Genomic DNA, 26359 nt, shown 5'->3' on the forward strand with positions numbered 1-26359 from the left:
TGTTCATTAGTGTTGTATGAGAGTGATATTTTCCCCACTCCAGTTATCACTGATTATTGGTAAAAATCTCAATGTATCCAAGTAAAGGCTTTGTTTTATTCAGGGATCCAAGCTCATTTTTTGTTTTATGAGAAATGAGTAGCCAACTTTATCAATTTAATTACCTATCCATTCTGTATTAGAGAGTTTACTTACATTATGATTGTTTTGGCATAATTTTCATAATTTGAAAAAATGTAGAAAGCAGAAAAAGTGGGGGGGGAACCCCACCAAATTTGAATAATGAATGTAATATCTTTTTCTTTTCTTTTAGACAGATTGAATTATCTAGTGTATTTGCATTGACTGTGGTTTTGCATTGATTTAACTTTTTCAAATTAGCATTTCTGACCTGTCCTATTGGAAGACTTGAAGGTGATTGTAAATCAGGATTGTTTGGCCCATGGTGCCTACAAAGATTTGTTGGGGAACCGAGAATTATTTCCTCAACATTTTACATGTTTTAAAAAAGAGAGACCTTGCCATTAAACTCAGAGTGGTGGTGGTGTTCTCAAAAGGCGCTAGCGCCTTGGCTATTTGAAGTGCAGTAGAAATCAGGCCCCGACGATTCCGCTTGGCGGGGGCGCTGGCACCCCTGCACTGCGGCAGGACCTCAGCACTGCGGCAAACAGTTGCGGTTGCGCAGCCAAAGTCGGAGGGGTGGTTAGCTGCGCATGCGCAGGTGGAACTGGTGTGATTAGCCCTGCCGCAGTGACTGGAACACAGAGTGGAGTGGTCGCCGGAGATGCCTGAAGGTCTGTTCTGAGGAGCGGCTAGCAGCGCGATGGAGCGGGCCAGGTCAGCTGTGTGGATGTCTTCCCTTAGAGACAGCCTGGGAAATACTCATTTTGGTTTGTTCAATGTTCCAAGTTTGCCGAACTTGGGAGTATTGTTGTATATACTCGGAATCCGGGCCCTAAGGTTCTTTGTTCTGGGGAACTGAATGAGGCTTTGAGGCTTGGTTGTACCTCCTCGGAAAGTGTTCTGTCCATGTCGTGTTGTGTCTTGGCTGGTATATATCACTCTAGTGTGTCCCATCAGATCCTTTCTAGAGTGGCCTTTTGTCCTTGAGATCTGAGGCCATGACTGTGGTTTGGGAGGATACATTGTGATGGCCGTGGTGTGAAAGGCAGGGGAAGATATGATGGGATAGGATCAGTGGGGAGTCCACAGTACCAAGGAGGGGACGATAAGGTAGGACATACGGTAAAAGTGACAGTGGTATGGGGGGGGCGGGGTACCAGGGTAGCTACAATGGCGGTGGTAAGGAGGGGTATTTGGGGTGAGGTGTCCACAGTGGTGGTTTTAGTAATGGTGGCCGCCATGGTGGTAGTGGGAGGGAGCTTAAGGTGGGCTGTTCATGGTGTCAGTGGTAGCGAAGGGGTCGCCATGGTGGCCATGCTGTTGGTTTGGGGGTGAGCGAGGTGGCCACTGTTTTAGTGATAATGGAGGGGATGGCAGGGTGACGAGCAAGGTGATTTTGGTGGCCATGGTGGGCGGGGGCAGCAAGTGACCGTCATGGTGGTGGTAGGGAGGGACTGTGGTGGGAAGGGACGGCGGGGGTGGCTGCCATGAGGGTGATACAAAAAGGGTGGCACACTGAAAAGGGTGACCCACCTGGGTATATTATATGTGGGGGCGGCGGAGCAGCCATGCTATTGCTGATGGGAGGGAGGCGATTGGATGGTAGTGGGGGTGGTGATGGTGGTGTATGGGAGCTTTGGCCGAGTGGCCGCCGCGGTTGTGGGAGCTTTGGCCGAGTGGCCGCCGCGGTTGTGGTAGAGTGAGCGTGGTAAGAAGGGGCGTTGGGGTGGAGGCAGCGGACAGGGAATTTGGTGAAGGCCTGATGCAGCCGTGAGTGGTCCACAGCCCTCAGTTTGAGGAAAAGGGAAAACATTCAGTTTTCTCTGACCTGAGGCAGTCTTAAGTGTTTGCTGCTGCCCACCGCTCACCTGAAGGGATGGCTGAAGAAATGTTTGTTATAGTCCCTCGTTTTTGTGGTTTTGGTGTAAGATTACGGATATGGTGTGCAGAGCTTGCTTTATGAATTTTGTGAGAGTCATGCAGGTTCTGGGCTGTAATACTGCAGAGGTGTCTCCTGTTTGCATTGATTTTCTGCATTCGGAGTAAGGTTTTCGAAAGTCGCTTGGGGGCTCTTAGGGGTCCAGTGCCGCGTCACAAGCATTGTGCGACTCGCCAAAGATGGCTGCCGCTGCAGATGTGCAAATCTGCGCAGGCGCGACAGGGTAGGGGGCAGCCACCCCCTCCCCAGTGCCGCAGTGGGGGGGAGGGGTAGTTTATGTAGCCTCTGCCGCGCGGCAATTTCAGCGGCATCCTCAAAGCGTGGTGCTAAGGGGAGGAGGCGGGCAAGAGTAGATAGCCACCCCCTCCGAAGTGCTGCAGTAGGGAAGGGTGCAGGATTTGGGATGCGCAGGCGCAACAGAAAACAGCGTCTCTGCCCTGCAGTGGGGCGGGCACCAGAGGAGGGGGTTTGCGCAGCCTCCGCCTGGTGGGGATGGCTGCCACCTCCCTTCACCTGTCCGCTGTAATGGCTGCTCCTTCCCTGTTGTGCTGCAGTGGGTTGAGGGAAGGACACAGAATTGTTGAGCCTGTACCTTGAGCCCCCCCCCCCCCCTTTTCCCCATAAGGTCACTTCCAACAGGAGAGGACAATGAGGCAAAGGATTTGTATATTCTATGCCTGCGTGGACTGGCAGCCAAGCTGTGCCCCTGCCTTTCTATGGTGCTGTAGAAAGGAGAGATGGGGGCCTGGAGGGCAAGAAAGGCAAAGCCATCCTATGATCCACAGTGCTACTGGTGCAGGAGATTTTAAATCTGTTTTCTGACTTTTTAGAAAGGCCCAGCTTTTCATTTTCATAGATTCCCTAGGTTGTATTGTGAACAATCTAATTGTTGTTAATATTCAGAGGGGATTCAGTAACCCCTTAAACAACTCTCCTTCCTATAACATTTGATTTCCATTTTCCAGATTTGATCACTCTAAACCTGCATCACCTTTAAGAGTGTGTTTTATTTCTTAATCTTTGGATATTCCTTTCGTGATGTTGCTTGAATGGACAATTTCCTTAAACCGGGCATCAGGGCTTCTCCAGGGTTCTTAGGAGCTAAGAATTGTAAATTTCGTGTGCTCAAGAACAGGAGAGCATCAGAAGAGTAGAATGCTGCGGGGGTATGAGTATTGAATTAGGGAATTGTTGCCCCCGTTTTGTTTTTAAAGTGATACTTTTGATCGATCAGTTTTGAAGTTGGAGCTACTATGAAAACTTGGTGAGAAAGTACAATTAACAAAGTAACTATTCTAGTATTCTGTATTCCACCTTTTGTGGGAGGTATTTTCAAAGATGTTTTTCTTCGCAGGATTTTGATGGGCTTTCTTCTCTTTTCTTTTCTTTCGTTTTTTTCCCCTCATCTATCGCAAACAATATGTCTGGTTGTGCTGAGTTGGAATGTAATTAAGGAAAACGTAAATCCAGAAGCCTTGGAGAGCTTGTTGTGGAATCTTTTTGAGTAGTTTTAAAAATAGCAGAAGTCTGGAATTTTGTTGCTCATTTTTCCTACTTGTATATACATACAGCATCAAATAACTATATTTTGATTTAACTTCTGATCATTTTGGCTATTTGCAAAATGAGTGTGTATTACACCGGTCAGCCATTTTGTAGTTTTTCACTCAGGCTTAGGATCTCAATATGGCGGATCCCTTTGGAAAGACCTCTGAGGTTTCAAGGTCTCTGCTGAGCCTATTGAATATTTGGCTAAGTATGTGGGCTTTTTGAAAATCATTTTGAAAATGATCAGGCAGTGTGAACCCTTTCTGTGGTTTAAAGTGAGGAAACAGTCCAGGGATTGTTGTATTGCTATCTAGGGCAAAGTACTGTCTGGTTTGGGTTTATTTCGAGACTATTTTGTATTAACTTGGTTTGCCTAGTGCATCTGTACAGTGCTTCTTTGCTGAAATACTTTCTGTATATGTGGTGATGCTACATCTTAATTTCTCCCCTTTACTCTAAATGTGCTCAGATTTGTTTTTGAAAAATTCCACATATAAGATGTCACGGCCTCAAAATTAATCTCTTAATTTTTTTAATTGGAGTTTAGTTGACACAGAATGCTCTATTAGTTCCAGATGTACAACATAGTGATTCAACAACTCTATATGTTGTGCTGTGTTCACAAATGTAGTTATCATCTTTCACCATATAGTGCTGTTAATAATATGGTATTTGACTTCCTCTGACTTGTTTCACTTATCATTAACACCCTCTAGTTCCATTCATCTTGTCAAAAATGGAAAATTTTTACTTTTTATGGCTGAGTAATATTGTATGTGAATATATATGTTGCATCTTCTTTATGCATTCGTCTATGGGCAGATACTTATATGGTTGCTTTCATATCTTGGCTATTAAAAATAGTGCTGCAGTCAACGCAGGCGTACCTGTGTCTGTGTCTTTTTGAATTAGTGCTTTTGTTTTCTTTGGGTAAATACTCAGAAGTGGAACTACTGAATCATAAGCTATTTCTATTTTTATTTTATGATGAACTTATATACTGTTTCCCACCGTGATTGCACCAGTTTACATTCTCCCCAAGAATGCAATCAGTAGATTGTCTGTTTTGTTGGTGTTGTCCTTTGCTGTGAAAAATCTGTTTATTTGGGTGCAAGCCCTATAGTTTAATCTTGGTTTTGTTTCCCTTGCCAGAGGAGACCCATGTAGAAAAATGTTGCTGAAGCCAGTGTCCAAGAAATTACTGCTTATGTTTTCTCTAAGGAATTTTATGGTTTCAGGTCTGACATTTAGATCTTCAATCTGTTTTGAGTTTCTTTTTGACACTGCACTCTTGTGCTCAGATATATTTAGGAAGAATCCTTGAAGTAATCAGGGCATGAGTATTGTCTCAACCTGACAGGGACAATGAAGTTTTTGATCTTCAGTTTCCATTTGGATTTTATTGCGGGTCCCCTTTATCCCCGCCTCTTTTGTGGCCCAGAGCCAGGAAGCTTGAGTAAGAGTTGTTGATGGTTAAGGTTGTCTCCTTCACTAACAAATGTTGGGTAAGGAAGTGATTTCTTTTGCCTCCTAGTTCCTGAATGCTGATGGCTTAGAATTTACTTTTTAATGATACCATGGGTTTTGTTTGAGAGGAACTGACTTTCTTTATGAGATCTGTAGACTGAGATGACCTCACATTTTCTTTTATTTTTCATTCTTGAGATCTTAGTAGTTGAATTTCTATTAAGTTTTTTTTCTTTTTTTTGGTAGGATTTAAGGCATATTAAATATTTGACAGTGTTTAGGCTACTGGGAAAAACATTGTGTGATCTGATCACTTGTAAGTAAGTTGTATGCCTAACGTGGGACTTGAACTCACAACCCCAAAATCAAGAGTCCCATACCTGCATGCTCAACCAACTGAGCCAACTAAGCACCCCATCTTTTTTCCTTTAAATGCTTATTTTCTGAAAGCTGGTTTCTATGTTGGAAATGGAGTAGGAAGATTATAAATGCAAACACATGTATGCATATTTAGAACAAACTTCTAATGTTATCAAAACACATCTGCTTATAGATGATTTTACATGTATGGGTAAAATGGGTTTACAAATGGGTTCAAAAAATTGAATAATTCGTATGCTGGTTCTTAAATGAACTCAGATCCTTTCATGCTGAGCAACTGGTATGAAGGGGTAAAGGAGCTGAACATTTTCATTTTAAAAATTTTTTGGTAATGATGTATTCTTAATTATACTATTAGGTTAATCATAATTGTCCATGAACATAGACCTTTTTATTATATAATTTTAATATAATATTGTATTAAGTATATTTGTGAAGCCATGTTTCATCAGTAAATACTTAATTCCTTTTTGGGACTGAATGACATTCCATTGTATTGAATATACCATACGACACCATATTTTGTTTATCCATTTTTTGGTGGTTGTGCTTTGGGTTGTTTCCACTTTTTGGCTCTTATGATTAATGCTGCTAAGAACAATCACACTCAAGTTAATGTTTTCTTATTTCATTCCCTCTAGGAGTGGAGTTACTGTGTCAAATGTTAACTATATTGTTCACAATTTTAGGAAGTGCCAGAGGCTGCACAATTTCATGGTCTGACTAGCAATTTCTCCACCTCCTCCTTCACTCCTGAGGTGTGAAGTGCTGTGTTTATAGTTTGATTTGCATTTCCCTAATGACTATAGTGATACTAAGTATATTTTCTCATGCTAATGTAAATTTGTATGTCTTTGGAAAGCCGTCTGTTCTAATCTTTCACCCATTTTGAAGTGGAGTTTTGTTATTATCAAATTATATACTCTTATCATTTAAAAATCTGATGTACAGATGTGATGTTTAAATGATTTCTCTTGCTTGGTTAGAACATTAAAGTTTTTGAAGCAATAAAACACCTTGGGCTTACTAGAAAGCTATTTGATTGTATTACTTTGGTTCTAACATGAATTTTAAAATAGCAAGAGTACAGAGAATTAGCTTTGGGGCTATTTCCTTTGAATTCTGGCTTTCAAATAATTATGTTGCGTAACTTTTATAAAATGTTTTTCCTTCTATCATTTCTGATTTAACATTTTTAAATTGCAATTTTAGGAGTGGTTCCTGTAGTTTCTAACATGGAATACCAAGTGCAAGATTTCATGCTTAGATCCATTGAGCAGCCATTTTGTGAGCTGTTCTGCAAATCATAAGATGGTGGTAGCTCTACTGGTTTTACGTATTTTTTGCTTAAGCATCCCTTTTATCTCTTATTGTGCAAATCCTAGGAAAACAGCATTTGCATAGGAAGTTGCTTAAGTAGAAATTCTATATTTTCAGCTTTATGCTTTATTCTATTCTACAGGATCTATCCTAAAAAGATATTTTCAGACTAGTTTTGAAATCAACATTGCTGTTTTCTCAGGGTTATGCAGGTATGGGTAGTGAGTAGGTCAGTGTATATAAATGTATTTCAGTGAATGTAAAGTTTTAATCTGTACATGTAAAAATAAGTGGAAATACTTTATTTTTGCTTAACTGATATCATCTTCGCCCCACCACACCGTGCTGTTTTCTGACATTAAAGGGCTTCTAAAGGGGAAAGTGGCTTTAGGATAGATCCTGACTGTTGGAAGGTATTCTAATATTTAAATTTTGTCTTGTTTATTTTCCCCCATTTTTATTGAGACACAATTGATGTATGTTACTACTGTACTTTTTTTTTTTTTTTTTTTTTTTGAGAGACAGAGAGAATGGCGGAAGGGCTGGCAGAAAGAGGGGCAGATGTGATCCCAAGTGCTTGGGACTCTACTCTGACAGCAGAGAGCTTGATGTAGGACTCAAACTCGGGAACCATGAGATCATGACATGGGAGGAAGTCAGATGGTTAACCAACTGAGACACCCAAGCACACCACTACTGTACCTTGTTTTAATTAGATTATAAGCACTTTAAAATCGCCATCATATTAAATACAGCTCTAAATAAGCCTTTAAGTGGTTATTTTAAAGTTATTGAAGTCTATCAAATAAATTCCGCTTTTTGTTTCAGGGACCGCTTACACCTGAGACGGACCACGGAGCAGCACGTACCAGAGGTGGAAGTACAAGTCAAACGTAGAAGGACAGCCTCACTGAGCAACCAAGAGTGAGTACATTCTGGGTTGAGAACCAGTTTAGGTCATAATTATTTTTCAAATTGGAACAAAGTATAATGCAATGAGGGTGTATTGAAATGAATTTATTAATGAAAGAACCATAGGACTGTAATATAGAAAATATAGCAAAATGGTTAAATTATTCTTAAAACATGTGGTACTAATTTCTGTTCAAAAATTTAGTAAAGTGCATTTTTTTATCCCATATGTGTATGTGGATTATATCTTCATTAAGTTCTACATCTTTCAACTTTGATATTTAAATCATACCTGTTTTATTTATGTTGTTACTAAACTACTTTTTCTATGTTTGCAAAATGTTCTATGCATTTGATGGAATGCTAATTTATATTTATACTTGGCAATATTCAGATTTTTATTTTTGCTTAGTGCATTTATCCAATTAAAATTTTGAAATGCATGGGGCATCTGGGTGGCTGAGTTGGTTAAGTGTCTGACTTCCATGGTTTGTGAGTTTGAGCCTCACATCGGGCTCTGCGCTGACAGTTCAGAGCCTGGAATCTGCTCCAGATTGTCTCCCTCTCTTTCTGCCTTTTCACCACTCATACTCTGTCTCTCTCTCAAAAGTAAATAAACAATTAAAAAAAATTAAAATTTTTTGAAATGTACACATTTTTTCCTTCTCCTTAGTTAGGATATCTACATGTAGATACACTTTTAAATTTAGATTTCCAGAAGGGGGATTTTAATATAAGATATATCAACATTTTTAATGACCTGATACATACTGAGTATTTATTGGAACTTGTATTTTGTTTCTAATCTTGACAGTATCAGTGGGTGGCATTTTTGGCCCTTTCCCAAAGCTGTTTAATTTCGTTATTTTCCACAATTACAAGTAATAAAAATACATGAGTATAGTCTCTTTAAAACACATAACATTCAGGTAAAAAGTATTCACTTCAACTTACCATCAGTTGTTTCCCATTCCCTCCCTGGAGATAACCCACAGGTATGTAGATGTCTATACTTTCAGATCTTTTTCTGTTTGTTCATGTGTATGCACACATGGTAGGGAGAGGAGGAAGGCATACTTGTGATTTGTTTGCCTACATATGTAAGATTTATTGTTCTGCAATCATATATCTGGGGGGGGGTCTTTGTATGTCACTGCATATAAATCAACCTTATTGTACAAATTTTAGAGGAGGGGTGGTATGATAACATAATTACATTCATAATTAGCTTACTGATATTTAGGCTGTTTGCATTTCTTTTAAAAAAATTTTAATGTTTATATATTTTTGAGAGAGAGAGAGAGAGACATAGCACATGTGGGGGAGGGGCAGAGAGAGAGGGAGACAGAATCCAAAGCAGGCTACAGGCTCTGAGCTGTCAACACAGAGCTTGAAGTGGGGCTCGAACCCATGGACTTTGAGATCATGACCTGGGCACTCAAGGACTGAACCACCCAGGTGCCCCTAGGCTGTTTTGCATTTCTTAGCTATTATAAACAAAGATAAGGACAGTCAATTTGAAAGTTAATATTCATTATTATTTACATTTATTTCTCCCTCAAATGTAAGGCTTTTTTTTTTTTTAAAAGCTGTTATAAAATGGCAGTAGCATTTTGTCTCCTATTTTTGTTATTTGCACATTTTACTTGTAGGAATATTGCAATATATTTTCACTTGTACATTTTAAATTATTGGTGAGGCTAATGATTTCCTCATTTTCCCTATTTTATTTATTCTACCTGACCTCATTCTTTTATTACATTTTTATTTGGGGAGTTACTTTGAAAAGAAGTATTTTATGAATGAATATTTTATATAACTTTTCCTTTATAATAGACTTTTTGCCATGTTAATTTTCTCTTATAAAGTAATGTGTTTTGTAATTGCAAAACTCTTAAAAGTGACATTTTCTTTTTTTTAACTTTTAAAAGTTTATTTGAGAGAGATTGAGATAGTGCAAGTGGGGGAGGGGCAGAGAGAAAGAGAATCCCAAGCAGGTTCCATGCTGCCTGTTCAGAGCCCGTTGAGGGGCTCAAACTCCCGAAACCATGACATCATGACCTGAGCTGAAACCAAAAGTTGGACGCTTAACCAATTTAGCCACCCAGACACCCCAAAAAGTGACATTTTCCCCAGAGTCTCTAGAAGTATTTGAGGTTGTTTAGAGATTGTGGTGGAGGTATTGGGGGGGTTTATTGAGGGAGATCTTTTGTTAGTGGTTAATGGTTCTATCATATTTGTTATATTTTGTTAGAGCCCTTATCTTATACAGGATCAGTGTGCACCAGCATAACAGGTAATCTCTTCCTCATCTTCTGTAAGCATTCCTTAGGTGTCATTTTCTTGTCTGCATCTTTGGAAACATGTTACTTTCAAAGAAGAAGTAACTTCATTTCCTGACTTCTGTATATATTATATGTAAATACTAGAGAGTGCTAAAATGAAGGAGGGGAATTTTGAGTTAGGGAAAATAGTGTAATTTCCCCAGTAACCTCTCTCTGTTTTGAGAGTGTGTGATTATGGGGATGGGTAAGCAGTATGGATATTCTTTAAGCCCTGGTACATATGCTCAGGATTCTCTCAGGATTGGGATATTTGATAGTTATAGTCTGTTTATTTTAATCATAATCCATAAATATCCCACCTTTTGCCAAACTAAAAGACAGTATTCCTGAGAAATTGTGTGTACACCAGTTCTAATGGCTAATGAAGGATTGCTATTCATGTTGCATCCAAGATACAAAATGAAATTGAATAAAAACTAAAACTTTGCAGACAGAACATCCCACAGACCAACCATAACTATTAATAGAAGCTAAGTGATTTGTACTCCTGAAATTGATGGTTAGTCTTTCTTCTAATAGATCTATCAAGTAATCAGTTTTGGATTTGGGGGCTGGTGAATGTCTTTCCTGTTTATTGATGTACTGTAAATTTGAGAGAATTTGGAGATTGGGGCCGGAGAGTCTTCTGGAGAGACCATTTTCTGTACCCTTTCAGATGTTTTTCTAATTTTTTTAAATGTTTTATTTATTCTTGAGAGAAAGACAGAGCATGAATGAGGGAGGGGCACAGCGAGAGAAGGAGACACAGAATCCGAAGCAGACTCCAGGCTCTGAGCTGTCAGCACAGAGCCTGACATGGGGCTTGAACTCATGAACCATGAGATCATGACCTGAGCTGAAGTTGGACGCTCAACTGACTGAGCCACCCAGGCGCCCTTCAGATGTTTTTCTAAATTTACATTCTGCATTTCACAAAGTAAATGTTATGTGTACTGCATCTTATTTTCTCAGTTTTACCTTAATCTTCAGTTGGGTTTCAGGTTAAACCCAAAAGAGACACTCCAATAGGAGTTTAAAGAATCAAAAAAAATTTTTTTTGGTTGAAACATGTTTTAAAACCTTATTAGGTCAGGGGCTTAGTTGCCATTTGGTAATGAAAGGATTGGAAATGAGAACACCCAAATAAAGATTTAATTATTCATTGATTAGAATGGGACAATTTAAAAGCATGGGCAATGTAATTCAGATTCTCTGGAGTTAATGTAGACTTGACACATTAAGGGTACAGTTCTCCATAAGATGACCCTCAATTGAGATACCAGCTGCAAGTCCCAAAGTTTCTAGGCCACCTGAACTTTTCAACAGCTAGATATAATTCAAGGTTTCCATTATTTTCTCAGGTTCTGTAATTTGTTAGAATGATTCACAGAACTCAAGAAAGCACTATACTTACTATTAAGTTTACAATATGGGATACAAATCAGGATAAGCCAACTGAAGAGACTTCTAGGGCAAGATCTGTAATGTCCATGTCCTTAGGATGTAATAGACTCTCAGCACATCAGTGTATAGGTCACCAACCAGGAAGCTCACCAGAACTTTGTGTGCCTTCTATAGTTTTTATTAGAGTTCTAGTATTTGAAATGATTGAATAATTGGCCATTATGATTGAAGTCCATCTCACTCTATGCCATCCCTTCCCAGGAGATCAAGCTCAAAGGCCCCACACTCTAATCACATGGTTGGTCTTTGTGCCTTGGCCAGCCCTTATCCTGAACATCTTGTTAACATTAATTCAGGTGTGATCCAAGGGGCCCACCACGAATAATGAAGGCACACTCCTATCACTTGGTAAACTCAAGGATTTAGAGGTTACTTCTCAGAAACCATGGACAAAGGTTAACACAATTCTTTATCATACAACAGAATGTTTAAACTGTTATTTAAAAACTGGGGCACCTGGGTGGTCCAGTCAGTTGAAGCGTCTGACGTTGGCTTAGGTCATGATCTTGTGGTTCAGGAGTTCCAGCACTGCATCAGGCTCTCTGCTGACAGCTCAGAGCCTGGAGCCTGCTTCAGATTCTGTGTCTCCCTCTGTCTCTGCCCCTTTCCCACACACTCTCTATCTCAAAAATAGAAAACATTAAATTTTTTTTAAATGTTATTTAAAAACTATGGAAAATAGTGAAATACCTTTTGTGAAACCCGTTTCCAAATCTAACTGCTATGGAATAGTTATATATATACATACGTACATATACACACACATATATATATACATACACACACATCACACACACGTACTTAACAAGGGAAGACTTGCTGGTGATTACTTTTTATGCTTGTTTTGTTAGCCAGTAACACTTTGTACATTTCTTCATCATTCTTAGAATCAGATTCACAGCCTGATTACTGATCCATAGGGATAAGTTAAGGGCTTTTCTGTGGAATTCCCTTCTGACTAATAGGTAGTCAGTTTACAGTTTGAGACTCTAAAAAGCCTGGGCCCTGGTAGTTCCTTGTTTCAGGTGGTTACTCAGGAGTAAGAGAATGGATGACAGTCTTAACATCTCCTGAAAATGGCTTAGCAAATGCCTCACTCCTCTTACTGGGGGTTAAAGGATTGTTTCCAGATAGGATTGGGAAGTGAGTGATGGATATGGTACTGATGGTGTCTCCACCTTTTTAAAAAAATGTTTGTTTATTTAATTTTGAGAGACAGGGTGAGTGGGGAAGGAGCAGAGAGAAAGGGAGACAAAGAATCCCAAGTAGGTTCTATGCTGTCAGCACAGAGCCTGATGCAAGGCTCAAACTCCTGAAAAAGGCGATCATTCATTACCTGAGCCAAGGGTATAACGGTCAACTGACTAAGCTACTCAGGCACTCAAATACAGGGCTTTTTAAACCAAAAGAACTTTTTTTTTAAAATTCCTTCAATAGTATCCTACTTATCCAAAGTGGTAAGTATCCTGTTCCTTGCACATTCCTGTGTACACAGAGACTCCTGTTTCTTCTTAATAGTCTCTTCATAAGGTAATGCAATGCTCTGACCCTAATTGAGGATCTTTTTAAATGTAAGGGTCTCCACATTTTCTTTGGTATTATCCATATAAGGCAAATCTCTTTTATATTTATGTGTATTGTGCTCTTGTCATAGGTGTCAGCTCTACCCAAGGCGATCTCAGCAGCAGCAAGTACCTGTGTTGGATTTCCAGGCGGAATTGAGACAGGCATTCTTAGCAGAGACACCAAGAGGTGGTTAAAGCAGTATTGGAACATCCAGGTTAGCTGATTTCAAGTGAAAAACCAGGTTAGAGCTGATACAGTCATGGTCACTAATAAATAATGTGCTTCGAGGTCACTTTAGTTATTTGGGATATATTAAAATTTTTTCCTTAAAAATTTCATATTACAAGCAGAAAGTTAAAAAATGTAAAAGCAATAGGATCTTGACATTCTTACCTTGATATTTTACTTTCCCAGTTATATATGCTTGTTAAGTAGTTTTACTCATATCTAAATTCTATTGATTTTTCAAATTAATCTTATATGAACATACTTCATTATAAATGGCTGCTAAATATCTTGTGAATCAATGTTTTGTAATTACCTTTTGTGAGAAACTTCATCTTTTTTCCTGGTAGTTTCAATAAAGCTTCAGTGGACTGCTGAGCATAACCTATCAGATGGAATTATTTCCTCAGATATGCAGATGTGAAAATAAATTGAATCAGGACTATAACCTTAGGGTACATTTTTCTAAACTGTATTACAAAGTATTAGTCTCTTTTGCCCTGAAAATAATAGAGTGCCTGATGACGCTACACTTTTACCTGCATTGGTTGTTTTAACTACATATCATTTGTGCCTACTGAATTATAAATATACATCACATTCTTAAATAAGCTAAATAATTTCCCATGCATATTTGCTAACTATTCCTTTTTTTGTTTTCTCTTTTTTCATTTTTGTTTTCAACAGTGTAGTTGAATCAGCTGATAATGTATCAGTGTATTTGATTCAACTGACAATGTAATAAAATATTATCCATGATTTTTTCACTGTGATGTAGATTTATTTACAGTCTGTCTTTCTATGTTTTATGTGACCTTAAAATTTTAAGATTTGAATGACCCCAAGGGTTTAATACACTTTTTAGAAACTAGGAGAGAAAGGGAACTTTTGGATGAATTTTCTTCTAGATTTTCTTTATTTCTATTTTTATGTATTACCCCACAACTCAAATTAATTAGACTTGTTTATAGCTATTATTTTGACTTTTAAAGCAAAAGAGAAAAAATGTAAATTTTCTGAGAAAAATTCTCCCCTGCTGAATCCTTTACTCAGCATTCTCCAGTAATAATAACCTGGAATTGATTGTAAGGCAGTGGAATTGATTCACGCAATAGAATCTGGTCATTGTCCCCAGCTGTTCTCAGAGTAGGGCCATCTTTAAATGACTCTGAACAATTCATTTTTTTTTTTTTTTAACCAGGAATGTTTTGGCTTCTCAGTGCATTTCATATACTCTTGTAAGTTCCTAACTATAATTTTATTTATTTATTTATTTACTTACTTACTTACTTACTTACTTATTTACTTACTTGCTTGCTTACTTACTTACTTACCTTACTTACATGAGGCTTGAACTTACCTCAAGATCAAGAGTCACATGCTCTATTGATTGAGCCAGCCAGGTACCCCTATTATTTAAATCCTACATTATAATCTATCTGCAAGTACAATTTTCTGATGTTATGTTTTATTCTAGTCCCAAGTGCTAGTTAAACAGCACTCATTTACTAGGATTATTCTACAGCAGGGATTGTTAAAGTATCTGACCCACTCACTGTCTGTTTTTATAAAAAAAAAAAAATATTGGCACACAACCAAGTAATCGTATTTATGTATGGTCGGTGGCTGTATTTGGAATTACAGCAACAGACTAGAATAGTTGTAACAGATTAAATGGTAGGCAACGCCTAAAATTAATCCTCTTCCTTAAAGTTGACTGGCATCTTAGAGAACCACATTCAAAGATGAAAATACCAGGTTGGGACAATGGATGAGTGGTGATACTATAGAATGTTGTAAAGAAAAAGGGGTTATAGGAAAGAGTGTATATAAATGAAGTAAACATTACAAGGTAGAGAATCAGATGAATTTCTGGGATGAAGGTCAAATCTAACAATTAGTCTAAGAATAATTGTAGATGGGTAGGTTTTTAAAGATATTTTAACAATTGATATGCTTCATTTTTTCCTATAAAAATCTAAAGCATCCAAGTGATAGCCAAGAAAAATGTGAAAGTAAACCAAAGATTTTTAAACCTACCATAAGGTTGAATTTTCTTTAATTTTTCCCGTTTTCTTTTTTTAGTTGGAATCATGCTTTTAACAAACTTATTTTGTATTTATTCCACTTAAATGTATATCATTAATGTTTTCTCATTTTATTAGTGCTCATAATTATCATTTGTTATGAATAAATGACAGTTCATTCATTATTTACTTTTCCCTTGTACTTGTTTTTTTTTCCTAGTTTTACTATGCTGTTATAAACATTAGTTCTATATTTTAAAGATATATTTGGTATGTTAAATTTATTAGGATAAGAGTCTAGGGTAAGGACTGCAGGGTATAAATATTAGTATGACTCTTAAATGTTTTGTTCCATTGCTGACAGCATCATAAGCATTGTTGATTGCCATTTAGAACAATTACTACTAGTGCTAGTTTCTCAGTACCATCTGTGGTGCCTTTTTTTTCTTTGATAAATAGTTCCAAAAAAGGAAAATTGTGTGTGCGTGTGCGTGTGTGTTGTGTGTGTGGGGTTTAAACTGGCATTGCTTTCTGGATGAATATTGTCCATTTGTTTGTGTTACCTCCTTTTACTTGTTAAGCTTTTTTGTACGTTTTTCTGTGAAGGGTGTGCTATTTTACCAGATTTGAATGAGCACTAATGCATTACCATCATTATATGATTTCTGATTTGCTTTATGTGACTTGGCTAGGTTTGACCATCCTTCTTTTTTAATGTTTATTTATTTTTGAGAGACCGTGCACAGGTGGGGGAGGAACAGAGAGAGAGGGAGACACAGAATCCAAAGCAGGCTCCATGCTCTGAGCTGTCAGCACAGAACCCGATGTGGGGCTCAAACCCACGAACTGTGAGATCATGACCTGAGCTGAAGTCTGACACTTAGCAGACTGAGCCACCCAGGTGCCCCAACCATCTTATCTTTTCACTTTTTTTTTTTTTTTTTAAGTTTTGTCATTAGAAAAGTTCCCAAAAGTTTAAGAACTTCTGTGGAAAATCTTACAATGTTTGAGTCAGGGACTTGGACCATTTATTTGCTTATGTGCCTTTTGATGTAAGGAGATTTATCATAACTGCCAATTCATCAGTGCATTATGATTTTGCTACTCTTTTCCTTTTCATGAGGCATTTTGCTGTCATTTGTTGTGAAGATATATTTGATCAATCTCCAAAGTAATATATCATTTTCCTGTTACAAGGGTTCATGATTATAGTGTACTAAATTTAGGGATAAGAGATAACTGTTTGTAATTTCAGGTCCTATTCATTAGGGGAAGTCTGTCTTAACCACTCTAGTCAACCCCTTTTCTGAGTTGTGAGTAATATGTATGTATATCCCTTATTTTATACAAAATATTTTGTATCATATTACATGTCCCATATCCCCAGTTCTCTAGGTCTCCAGTTCTTTTTTTTTTTTTTTTAAGAATTTTTTGAGAAATCAGTATTTATTTTTTGTTTTAGTGTTTATTTTTGAGAGTGAGCACGTACAGATGAGCTGGGGAGGGGCAGAGAGAGGAGGAGACAGAGGATCTAAAGCAGGCTCTGTGCTGACAGCAGAGAACCCAATTCAGGGCTCAAACTCACAAACTGTAAGACGTGACCTGAGCCAAAGTAAGATGCCTGACCGAGTGGACCACCCATGTACCCCTCCAATTCCTTAGTCTGTAACTCATATGTCGAGGTGAATTTTTATACTTGATAACTGGTTAACAACATTTAGTAGTTGTGGAAGGGATTTAGAAACTCAGGGTAGATGAAGGACAGAAGCAGGACTGACTGGCTTTCCCTTTTTATTCTTCTGCTATACAATTGTTTAAATTTATTGGTTTCTTACAGCTAAACTGTGAATTAGGTCTGATAGTTGTGTGTTCACTGAAATGTCAGGTGGGACAGAACATTTCAAACTGAGGCTGATGGGAAAATCCGTATTTTCAAATCTTTTTGGCATCTGAAGGTAAAAAGTTTTGTTTTGAATTTTAAATTTTTGCTGGAGAGGTGTCACCTTAAATGCACACTTGATGCTGGTTTCCATTGCATTAATCCTTGTAAGATACCTTTCTGTGATTACATTTTTTTCCCTTAAATGAAATCTTGAAATCTAGCCCTACCATCTTTTAATTTTCTAATAATCACTGTCTTGTGACTAAGTATTTGGTAGCATATCTCCATTGTTGATGGTAAAAAGGGTATGCTCCAGTAATAGTGTCTTATTGAGTGGTTAGCTTTTTTTTGTTCTGTTTTGTTATGTTTTGTTTTGTTTTTTTGCAGTAACGGTGATATAAAAAGCAGTGTTACAAACTTTCCACGTTATTGAAAGATCCTGACATTTTGCATTTTAACCAGCTTTACTAATGTATAATGTATATACCATAAAAAATCACCGAAATTTTTGTAAATTTACTGACTTCAGCCATTGCCAGGAACTCTGAGAACTTTCCATTTTCAAAGTAAGGTCCCTTATGCTCATTTACATACATTCCCTGTTTCTACCCCCAACTTCAGGTTACCACTTATTTACTTTCTGTTGCTGTGAATTTTTTTGTTTCTATTTTTTTTTTCTGTTTTTGTAGATGATTTACTTTCTGTTACTATGGATTGCTGAAGATTTTAAATCTTAGTAGATATAAAAAATGAAAATAGCTAATGACTAGAGGTAAAAAATATGTAAGTATTCTTGAATTTAGACTCTGATTTATAGATAATCCTGTCAGAATTCAGAACATCTATATTATAGACCTTAAACTACTCCTGTGAGTTTGGGTTACAAACTACATTGATTTGGGGAGAGGAGGGCATGCCAGTCTGCTGATTTGAACAGATCTTTTGAGATCATTACATGTCAGTTTTATGCAAAACATTAAGTCATATACAATGTTGGATGCTGTAAAAGAGGGTATCCTTGATGTCATTGTATCTTTGAAGACCTACACTGGGTAGATGGGGAAAAGAGACAAGTTTATAGATATTATAGTCACTTATGGTAAATGTTGGAGAAGTATGGACAGTGTTAAGGACAGTATAGGCAGAAAGTCTTTAAGAAAAAAAATGCACAAAAAGCGCATGATAGTTTGCATTTGGAGAACAAAGGTTAGGAGATATTCTAATACCAGGAATTTATTTTTTTAGAAAATCTGATACTCCAAAATTCTCATAATGTACTTAACTGCCATCAAATTTTTGTAAATATAGGGAAACCTCTTTTCTACATCTTACCTATTCTTACTGAACTCTTTCTTTCATACCATTCTGTTCTCTTTTGATCGAGTGTCATATAGTTCCACATGGAAAACTGTCCTCAAAACATTTCTTTTACCTTATTGTTCTGATGTTATGGTTCACAGCCACTATTTTGATGATTTTATTTTCACATCCTAAAATACAGGATTCATAATTTACTGAATCAGTATACTTAGCTGTTTGCAAAATGTCTCCATGGAAGACAGAGGACAAGTTTACTGAAAATGTTTGTATTATTAAAAATAAAATTACATCAGATTTTGTTTATGATACTAGGCTACTTTTTTTCATAAAACCAAATTCCCATTCAAGAGTAATATAATTTGTGTGTTTGCTTTCTAAATAAGTATAATTAGTAGTTTGAGATTTTTTTTTCTAGTTTTGATTTGTTTGCCATACTCAGAGGAATTTCCTTAGTATGTTGGGAAAAATGATAACACTGTTATAATCATGTTCTTTTGATTGCTAAGAAAATTACCTATATATCCGTATAAGCAAGTAATCAGTTGTTTTATGCTCCATTTTAACATAGGACGTCATAAGCAGGTACATGATAATGCAGTTGGTTCTTGGTAAAAAAAATTATTTAGAATTACTTTGAAGAGGTTTTGGCAGGGTCAAGGAGGGAAATTTTGAGGTTGAAAACCTTTAGGTGGCTTCGCTAAGAACAAAATTTTAACTAATTCAGGAGAATAATTCAGATGGCTATGAAGCTTAGGGATATATCAAAATGTTGAAGTTGAGATGATGGGTTAACTTAGGACCAGAGAATGAAGCACCACCTAAAGTAAGGATGAAAAAAAAAAAACACTACATTTTTGGAATGGAAAATTAAAGTGATTTTTGAGACATTTAAAAATGTCTGCATAATATAAAAATTTAATAAACACTGTCAGTTTTAAGTGTGTAAAATGTGGAAGTTAAGGTGAAGGAATAGTGAAATTTGGTGTTCATGTGGTGGGTATGGAACATGGGAGGTGTTTTTAAATATGTCTGTTATGGTGATTTTCATGCAAAATTGTCTGCCTGTTTTTAAACATGGTAGATTGCAGTGCAGCTAGATCATGCTTTCCTCTGCAGGCTCCGTCTACTGTTTGAAGCTTCTGCCCCAAGCTTGCATTGTTTGTAGGAGAACCTGCGTCATACCTTTATCTGTAGCCTTCCCTTAGGTATTAAGAATCCTGAAACCTTTCTTCGGACATTGGATTTGGTGGAACAGCAACCATGGTAAGATGTATATTAAGGCAGAAGGGTGAAAAGCTACTGGAAGGGCCTAACATAATAGTTTACCAGAGTGTGGGGTGTCTTTGTGTTCTTGATGTTAGAAACAAGATATCAGTCTTTAGAGATGGCATCTCATTGTGTGGAATATCAACTGAAGAAGAGCTATGTCCCTTTTCCTATTTTAGTGATAAAATGATTTGGAAAACATCTTTTTTTTTTTTTTTTTTAGTTTATATATTTGTTTTGAGAGAGACAGAGAGCAAGCGAGCGAGAGGGCCATGCAGAGAGGGAGAGAACATCCCAAACAGGCTCTGTACCGTCAGTGCAGAGCCCTACACAGGACTTGGACCCACAGACTGAGATCATCACCTGAGCTGAAGTTGTCCCTAAGCCACCCAGGCACCCTGGTTTGGAAAACATCTTAAGAGGGATCTTATATGTGAGAAAATACAGAAGAGAGTTTTGGTCATGATTTACATGATTTACAATAATAATGGACCATCCTGAAGATGGAGGACCCTTACTTAGGTTATAGTAGACATAAAATGGAGGGGGCGCACCTGGGTAGCTCAGTTGATAAAGCGACTGCCTGCGGCTCAGTTCATGATCTCGCAGTTTGTGAGTTCGAGCCCCGTGTCGGGCTTTGTTCTGACAGCTCAGAACCTGGAGCCTGCTTCGGATTCTGTGTCTCCCCTCTCTGTACCCCTCCCCTGCTCATGCTCTGTGTCTCTCCATCTCTCAATAATAAATAAACATTATTTTTTTTTAAATAAAGAAAAGAAAATGGAGGGATTTAGGACATTAGGCTTAGGTAAATACACACACACAATTAGTCTGTCAAGAGATACAGCATCCTAATCAGGTTTGTGGTTCTATTAAAGTTTAGATAATTGAGAGCATGTATTCTGTTAAAGTTTAGATAGTTGAGAACATGTATTCTCAACAGGAAGGACATTCCAAGGCAGCAAGAGTTGATTTTGAGAAGTGGAAAGAATATTTGATTTTACAATGGCTTGTGGTGTTCCAAAGGACCACAGGATATAAATAGAGATACAATATTATCAACATTTTAAAATTTCAGTGGAGTGGGTGATTTAGGATAAAATTTGTAAAATTTTAGGGAGAGAAAGAGCACATGTGTGCCCACAAGTGAGGGAGAGGCAGAGAGAATCTTTTTTTTTTTTTTAAGGTGTAAGAATTAGTGGCCTATTTTTTATTTATTGTTTATTTATTGAGAGAAGAGGGGGAGGGACAGAGCGAGAGAGAGAATCCCAAGCAAGCTCTGCTTAATCAGTGCAGAGCCCAGTGTGGGTCTCGGTGTCAAACTCACATACCGTGAGATCATAATCTGAGCAGAAATCTGGAGTCGGACACTTAACCAACTGAGCCACCCAGGTGCTCAGAGAGAGAGAGAGAGAATCTTTTTTTTTTTTAAGTTTTTATTTATTTATTTTGAGAGAGAGAGTGCGAGCAAGTGGGGGACGGGAAGAGAGAGGGAGAGGGCGAGAATGCCAAGCAGGCTTCTCACTGACAATGCTAGGCTTGAACTCCCAAACCATGAGATCATGACGTGAACTGAAGTCAGATACTTAACTGACTGAGTCACCCAGCTGCCCCATGATAAAAATATTTTTAAAAAGTGCCTTAGTAGGGTAAATGAAACCAAAACAAGTTTGAGAAACATTGATCCAAGTTCTGAGTAGGAGGAGATACAGGGTTTGATATAACTAGGACAGAGGCCTTTGGGGAACTAAATAGCGGTTTCTATTTGCATTGGGTTGATGGGAGTTGGAAAGTTTTTTTTGATGGAGGTAGCAATTCCCCACTGTTTGGATAGATATCTAGGGGAAAAGAAATAGTCCACAGGGTCAAGTGTTCTGAAGGAGGGTGGAATTTGGGATTAGAATTGGGAAAGGAGAGGAATCAGAATACTAAAAGGAAACTAGATTTGTGAATCTGATGAGGAAGAAATAGGATGATGGGAAACTGCATAGTCATTCTGAGAAGTAGAGGATTCCACAGAGTAGAGTTGACCTGGGTCTAAATTTGGTCCAGTATCTTGACTGTGAAGGTATTTTTGGAGAAAACATGGGAGGGAAAAGGTGTTAAGGAAACAAAGTTTGGATTGATATAGGAGTGGGGAAGAAATGGTGGGGAGGGTTATAAAGTAATTGCAGACAGCTTTTCTTACTCATTTCAGACTGTGGGAAAGAGCAGCAAGATGCTGCAACACATTGACTATAGAATGCGATGTATCCTGCAAGATGGCCGAATCTTCATTGGCACCTTTAAGGCTTTTGACAAGCATATGAACTTGATCCTCTGTGATTGTGATGAATTCAGAAAGATCAAGTAAGACCACTTTGGGTTTGGATAATGGGATATTGAGGGAGAGGATAATCGGAGTAAGGGATTATAGAAGGTAACTGAAGGAGGTAGGGTTAGTCTGTTGTCTAACCTCTTGGCCTAGAAGATCAGTCTCCCAGTCTTTTTTTTTTTTAATGTTTATTTTTGAGAGAGAAAGAGAGACAGAGGATGAGCAGGGAAGGGGCAGAGAGAGAGACACAAAATCTGAAGCAGGGTCTAGGCTCTGAAGTGTCAACACAGAGCCCGATGCAGGGCTTGAACGCATGAACCACGAAATCACGATGTGAGCCAAAGTTGGATGCATAACTGAGTGAGCACCCAGGTGCCCCTACAGTCTCCCAGTCTTGAAGTCATTGTATTTACACTACTGTTTTAAGTTTGCAAACACAGTTATGAACTGAACTTAGAATAGAAGCGTACTGTATGAGCAGAGTATCAAGTTATATTTATTTAAAAAGTTAATAAATCTTATTAAGTTCTGTAGCATTCCTTTGGACTGAAGGGATCTTATGAATAACAATTTACTCTTCATGGTTGAGGAGTTATGATATGATTAGAATACTCTAGGCCAGATTTAACATTTGTTCAGCCAGCCTCTTTGCATGCACCTTGTTTTGTCAAAATCGTTATGTTCAGTGTTGACGTGGTGTCAATTCTTAACTCTCTTTACTTCTATTATATTTTTGATTTGCCCATTTAATTTCTTCAGGAATATCCTGTGTGCTTGTACCTTACCACATTAGGCTTTCCTCTTTGCTTCCTTTCATAGAGCACTGTTGACCCTCTGCAATAAGATCACAAGAATTTGTGGATCTTAGTGGCATCCTATTTCCATTCAGTTGACTTTTCATTCAGAGTATTTGAGTTGGTATTTGTAATATCTCTGGACACTCAAGATGGCTTTGTTTTTTATCATGGGGCAGAACTTACAAGGTATCACTCTTGACTCTTGGCTTGATTTAATTTATTGCCACAGTCTATGATATACTATTCAGAATTTTAATTTGCCCACTTCACTTAGGTTTTATTAAAAATGAAGAAAAAGGTAGGTGATGCACACCTTCACCTGCCTGCTGTAGTCTGTTCCTGTCAGGCAAATTTGAATAGAATTCATAACATATGCTTTATCTTTCCCTTTTCATGTATTTTCAGTCTCCTTCCTGTGCAACAAGTAGGGTTATATCAGAAATTCTAAGATGGTGAATGTTTCAGTGTTATTTTTTTGTTTGTTTAAATAATCTAAAATAAACCCTTATGACATTGATAAATACTGAAGGCATTTGATGAGAACTTTAGCCATATTAATTTCTCTGTTTAACATCTTTCACTAAGTTATGGGGATAATTTCACATGGATAATGCTTTAAATTGTGCATTTTTCTCTGTGATAGTACTCACAATTTTTGAATAATATTGTGTCAGTAGCTTTTAAGTATGTAGATTTTTGCTTCTGACCGTTGTGACTTTGTACAGAGTTTTGTTTTTTTTTTAATTTTTAAGATTTCCCATGGTTATATAAGTGATATAAAGGCCAGGAATACAACAGTGTCTCTAATTCAAAGCCTGTTTTTTCTTTATCATTTGGTATGACCTCATTGTTCGTGTTCCCATTTTAGTTGTCTGTCACCCAGATTTACTTAGTTGAAAATGATTTAAAAAACATACTTCCCATCTTAACATGAAAACACATTTTTGAAAGTTTTAGCCATATCATTTTCATCTGAGTTTCATGAAGAAGAAATTAGTTTTGCTGTAGTATAACATTGAGGGAACATTCTGTAAATTTTTAATAGGAAAAGGGCTTTAACATTTACCCTTATATGTCAGTGAGTCTAGTGTTTTGTTTTTGCCTTTGTCTTGTCATAACTTAGTAATAGCATGAATATATTGCCATCAATTATTGTCATGTGTATGTGTTATTAAGGTGAAATGTAAATATTTTAGTGAGTGATCCCTAACTTACCTTACTAAAATTTGTTTCTGCTCTATAGGCCAAAGAATGCGAAGCAGCCAGAACGTGAAGAAAAGCGGGTTTTGGGTCTGGTGTTACTACGTGGGGAGAACTTGGTCTCCATGACAGTGGAAGGACCACCCCCGAAAGATGTAAGGAGTACATAGGGCAGGACAGAACATTAGTGTGGAAGGACATTACATTATTTGAGATGATGCTAAATCAAGGTACAACGAGGCACAATAAATAGTATACACTTGTTAAATAAAATGTGCCTAGCACTTAATGTCAGTTCTTACTTGTCTATATTTCGAGATTAAGGACTTTCTAAAGAGTTATTCTGTGGGTTGGGTACTACCTAGATAAGGTTAGAAGTGTCTTATTTGTATTCACAGTTTGACAGATGTACATTTAATCTGCTGAATGCCTCCATGGTACACTTGTCTATTGCTGTGAATATAGAACTAATATAAGCTGGGTGGTAGGAAAAATGGTGGAAAGCAGTGATCTTTTAGGAATAAGATTATTGATAACTTTGGTAAATCATTTGATTTCAAACTAATTTTTCTTGTTTCAGACTGGCATTGCTCGGGTACCTCTTGCTGGAGCTGCAGGGGGTCCTGGGGTTGGCAGGGCAGCTGGCAGAGGAGTGCCAGCTGGTGTTCCAATTCCCCAGGCTCCTGCTGGATTAGCAGGCCCTGTCCGAGGGGTTGGGGGGCCATCCCAACAGGTGAGGAACTAGGAGGTTTTATATTATTGAGAGAAAGTGCCCAGAGGCAGAGTAGATTTAAAAGCCTGAGTGCACATCTTATGCTATGTAAGCAGCATATGCTATAGAGAGTGATGAAAGACAAATATACATTAGGAGGGGAAAAGATTAAAGAAAGCCACCTTGATAAGAGTTACTTACCAGTATTGGTAAGTAAAGAGAAATATGGCTGGGTAAACCAGAGTTGAGAAAATGTAAGAGGACTTACTAGATTAAAATAGGGCATGTTGGGTTTAAAGGAGGATGTGTTAGTGCCAAGATTTTTTTAATGAAAATAATGGAAGAAGTAAAAAAAACCCAACTATTATTTCATATTTAATAAGCTGTGGTATTCACCATTTATTTTGTATGTGAATAATGAGAGGATGCGCCTTACCTTTACTATATCTGACCATGCCTCCTCAGGTAATGACTCCACAGGGAAGAGGCACTGTAGCAGCAGCTGCAGTTGCTGCTACTGCCAGCATTGCTGGAGCCCCAACTCAGTACCCACCAGGACGGGGGACCCCACCCACTCCTGTGGGCCGAGCAACACCACCTCCAGGTAAGGAATCCTAAGGAAGTAAGAGAATTTGGTTCTCAGATATATATAGGTGTTTTGTGAAAACATTGTATCATCTTGAGGAAGTGATAACTAAAAATACCATAAGAAGATACTGAACAAAGAACCAGCCCTTTAAGTACCTCACTAGTTGCTTGGAGTATATTTCCTACTTTTAAACAATACTTTTTAATGAAAAGCTGTGGACTCTTGTGTTGAGGATGGCTTATGTGGTAATGGTCCAGGAGAAATTCTTCAACTCTCTGCTTAATATTTAGGCCCATTTCTTTAAATACTATTTTGTGTTTTATTCTGTGTTATTTGCTGAGTTCATTTATGAGGCCTTTATTTCTGCCATTTTTCTTTTCTAGGCATTATGGCTCCTCCACCTGGTATGAGACCACCCATGGGCCCACCAATTGGGCTTCCCCCTGCTCGAGGGACGCCAATAGGCATGCCCCCTCCAGGAATGAGACCCCCACCACCAGGAATTAGAGGTGAGTGGTTATACTTCTGCACAGTGGTGCCAGCCGGGCCCTTGAATATTTATATGATGTTTTTCTAATGGTCCCATGGAACTTTGCTTTTTTTTTTTTCCAGGTCCACCTCCCCCCGGAATGCGTCCACCAAGACCCTAGGATACTATTGATCCTTCTTAAGTCACTTTTTTCCCTGCAATGTCTCTTGTGAAACTGTGTAGAGTGTTTGTGAGCTTTTGTTCCCTCTTTGCTGCATTAATATTAGCTAATAAAATGCACAGAGCAATTAAACTGCAAGGTACTGCTGTATGTTGTACATTTTTTTTTGCCTGTTGACTTTGTTGAGGTCAGAATGAAGACTGGGATTTTTCTGGTCTTAAAGTTATTATGGATGAGGTGAATTCTGTTAAGCAATGTATTTAAATAATTTTCTCTTTAATTCTTAAGATAAAATGGTTGTGATACCTGATTAAGCTTCCCAGATTTCACTTTGTG

General features: G+C 37.8%; 2 protein-coding genes across 7 annotated transcripts; both read left to right on the forward strand.

Moving 5' to 3' along the window:
• The first annotated feature begins 718 nt into the window (after window positions 1–718).
• On the forward strand, window positions 719–19755 carry SNURF (SNRPN upstream open reading frame). Of its 5 annotated transcripts, none has more exons than XR_006203409.1 (5): window positions 719–837; window positions 7607–7702; window positions 13133–13258; window positions 14471–14507; window positions 19704–19755. XR_006203409.1 is itself a non-coding variant. In XM_042941247.1 (4 exons), exons 1-3 carry the CDS (start codon window positions 824–826, stop codon window positions 13236–13238), a joined length of 216 nt encoding a protein of 71 aa, XP_042797181.1. In that variant the 5' UTR covers window positions 719–823; the 3' UTR covers window positions 13239–13258; window positions 19615–19701. The 5 variants fall into 5 exon arrangements, 2 of the variants coding, with proteins under 2 accessions (XP_042797181.1, XP_042797182.1); XR_006203408.1 differs by having other exon boundaries at window positions 19693–19739; XR_006203407.1 differs by lacking the exon at window positions 19704–19755 and adding an exon at window positions 19615–19669.
• On the forward strand, window positions 14489–26161 carry SNRPN (small nuclear ribonucleoprotein polypeptide N). 2 transcript variants are annotated; one of them, XM_042941246.1, is made up of 8 exons: window positions 14489–14507; window positions 19704–19761; window positions 21959–22110; window positions 24116–24227; window positions 24653–24805; window positions 25250–25388; window positions 25757–25882; window positions 25986–26161. In XM_042941246.1, exons 2-8 carry the CDS (start codon window positions 19759–19761, stop codon window positions 26021–26023), a joined length of 723 nt encoding a protein of 240 aa, XP_042797180.1. In that variant the 5' UTR covers window positions 14489–14507; window positions 19704–19758; the 3' UTR covers window positions 26024–26161. The 2 variants fall into 2 exon arrangements, with proteins under 2 accessions (XP_042797180.1, XP_042797179.1); XM_042941245.1 differs by lacking the exon at window positions 14489–14507 and having other exon boundaries at window positions 19672–19761.
• The last annotated feature ends 198 nt before the right edge of the window (window positions 26162–26359 follow it).

This window comes from Panthera leo, chromosome B3 (genome assembly GCF_018350215.1).
Source record: "Panthera leo isolate Ple1 chromosome B3, P.leo_Ple1_pat1.1, whole genome shotgun sequence".
NCBI classification, from domain to species: Eukaryota; Metazoa; Chordata; class Mammalia; order Carnivora; family Felidae; genus Panthera; species Panthera leo.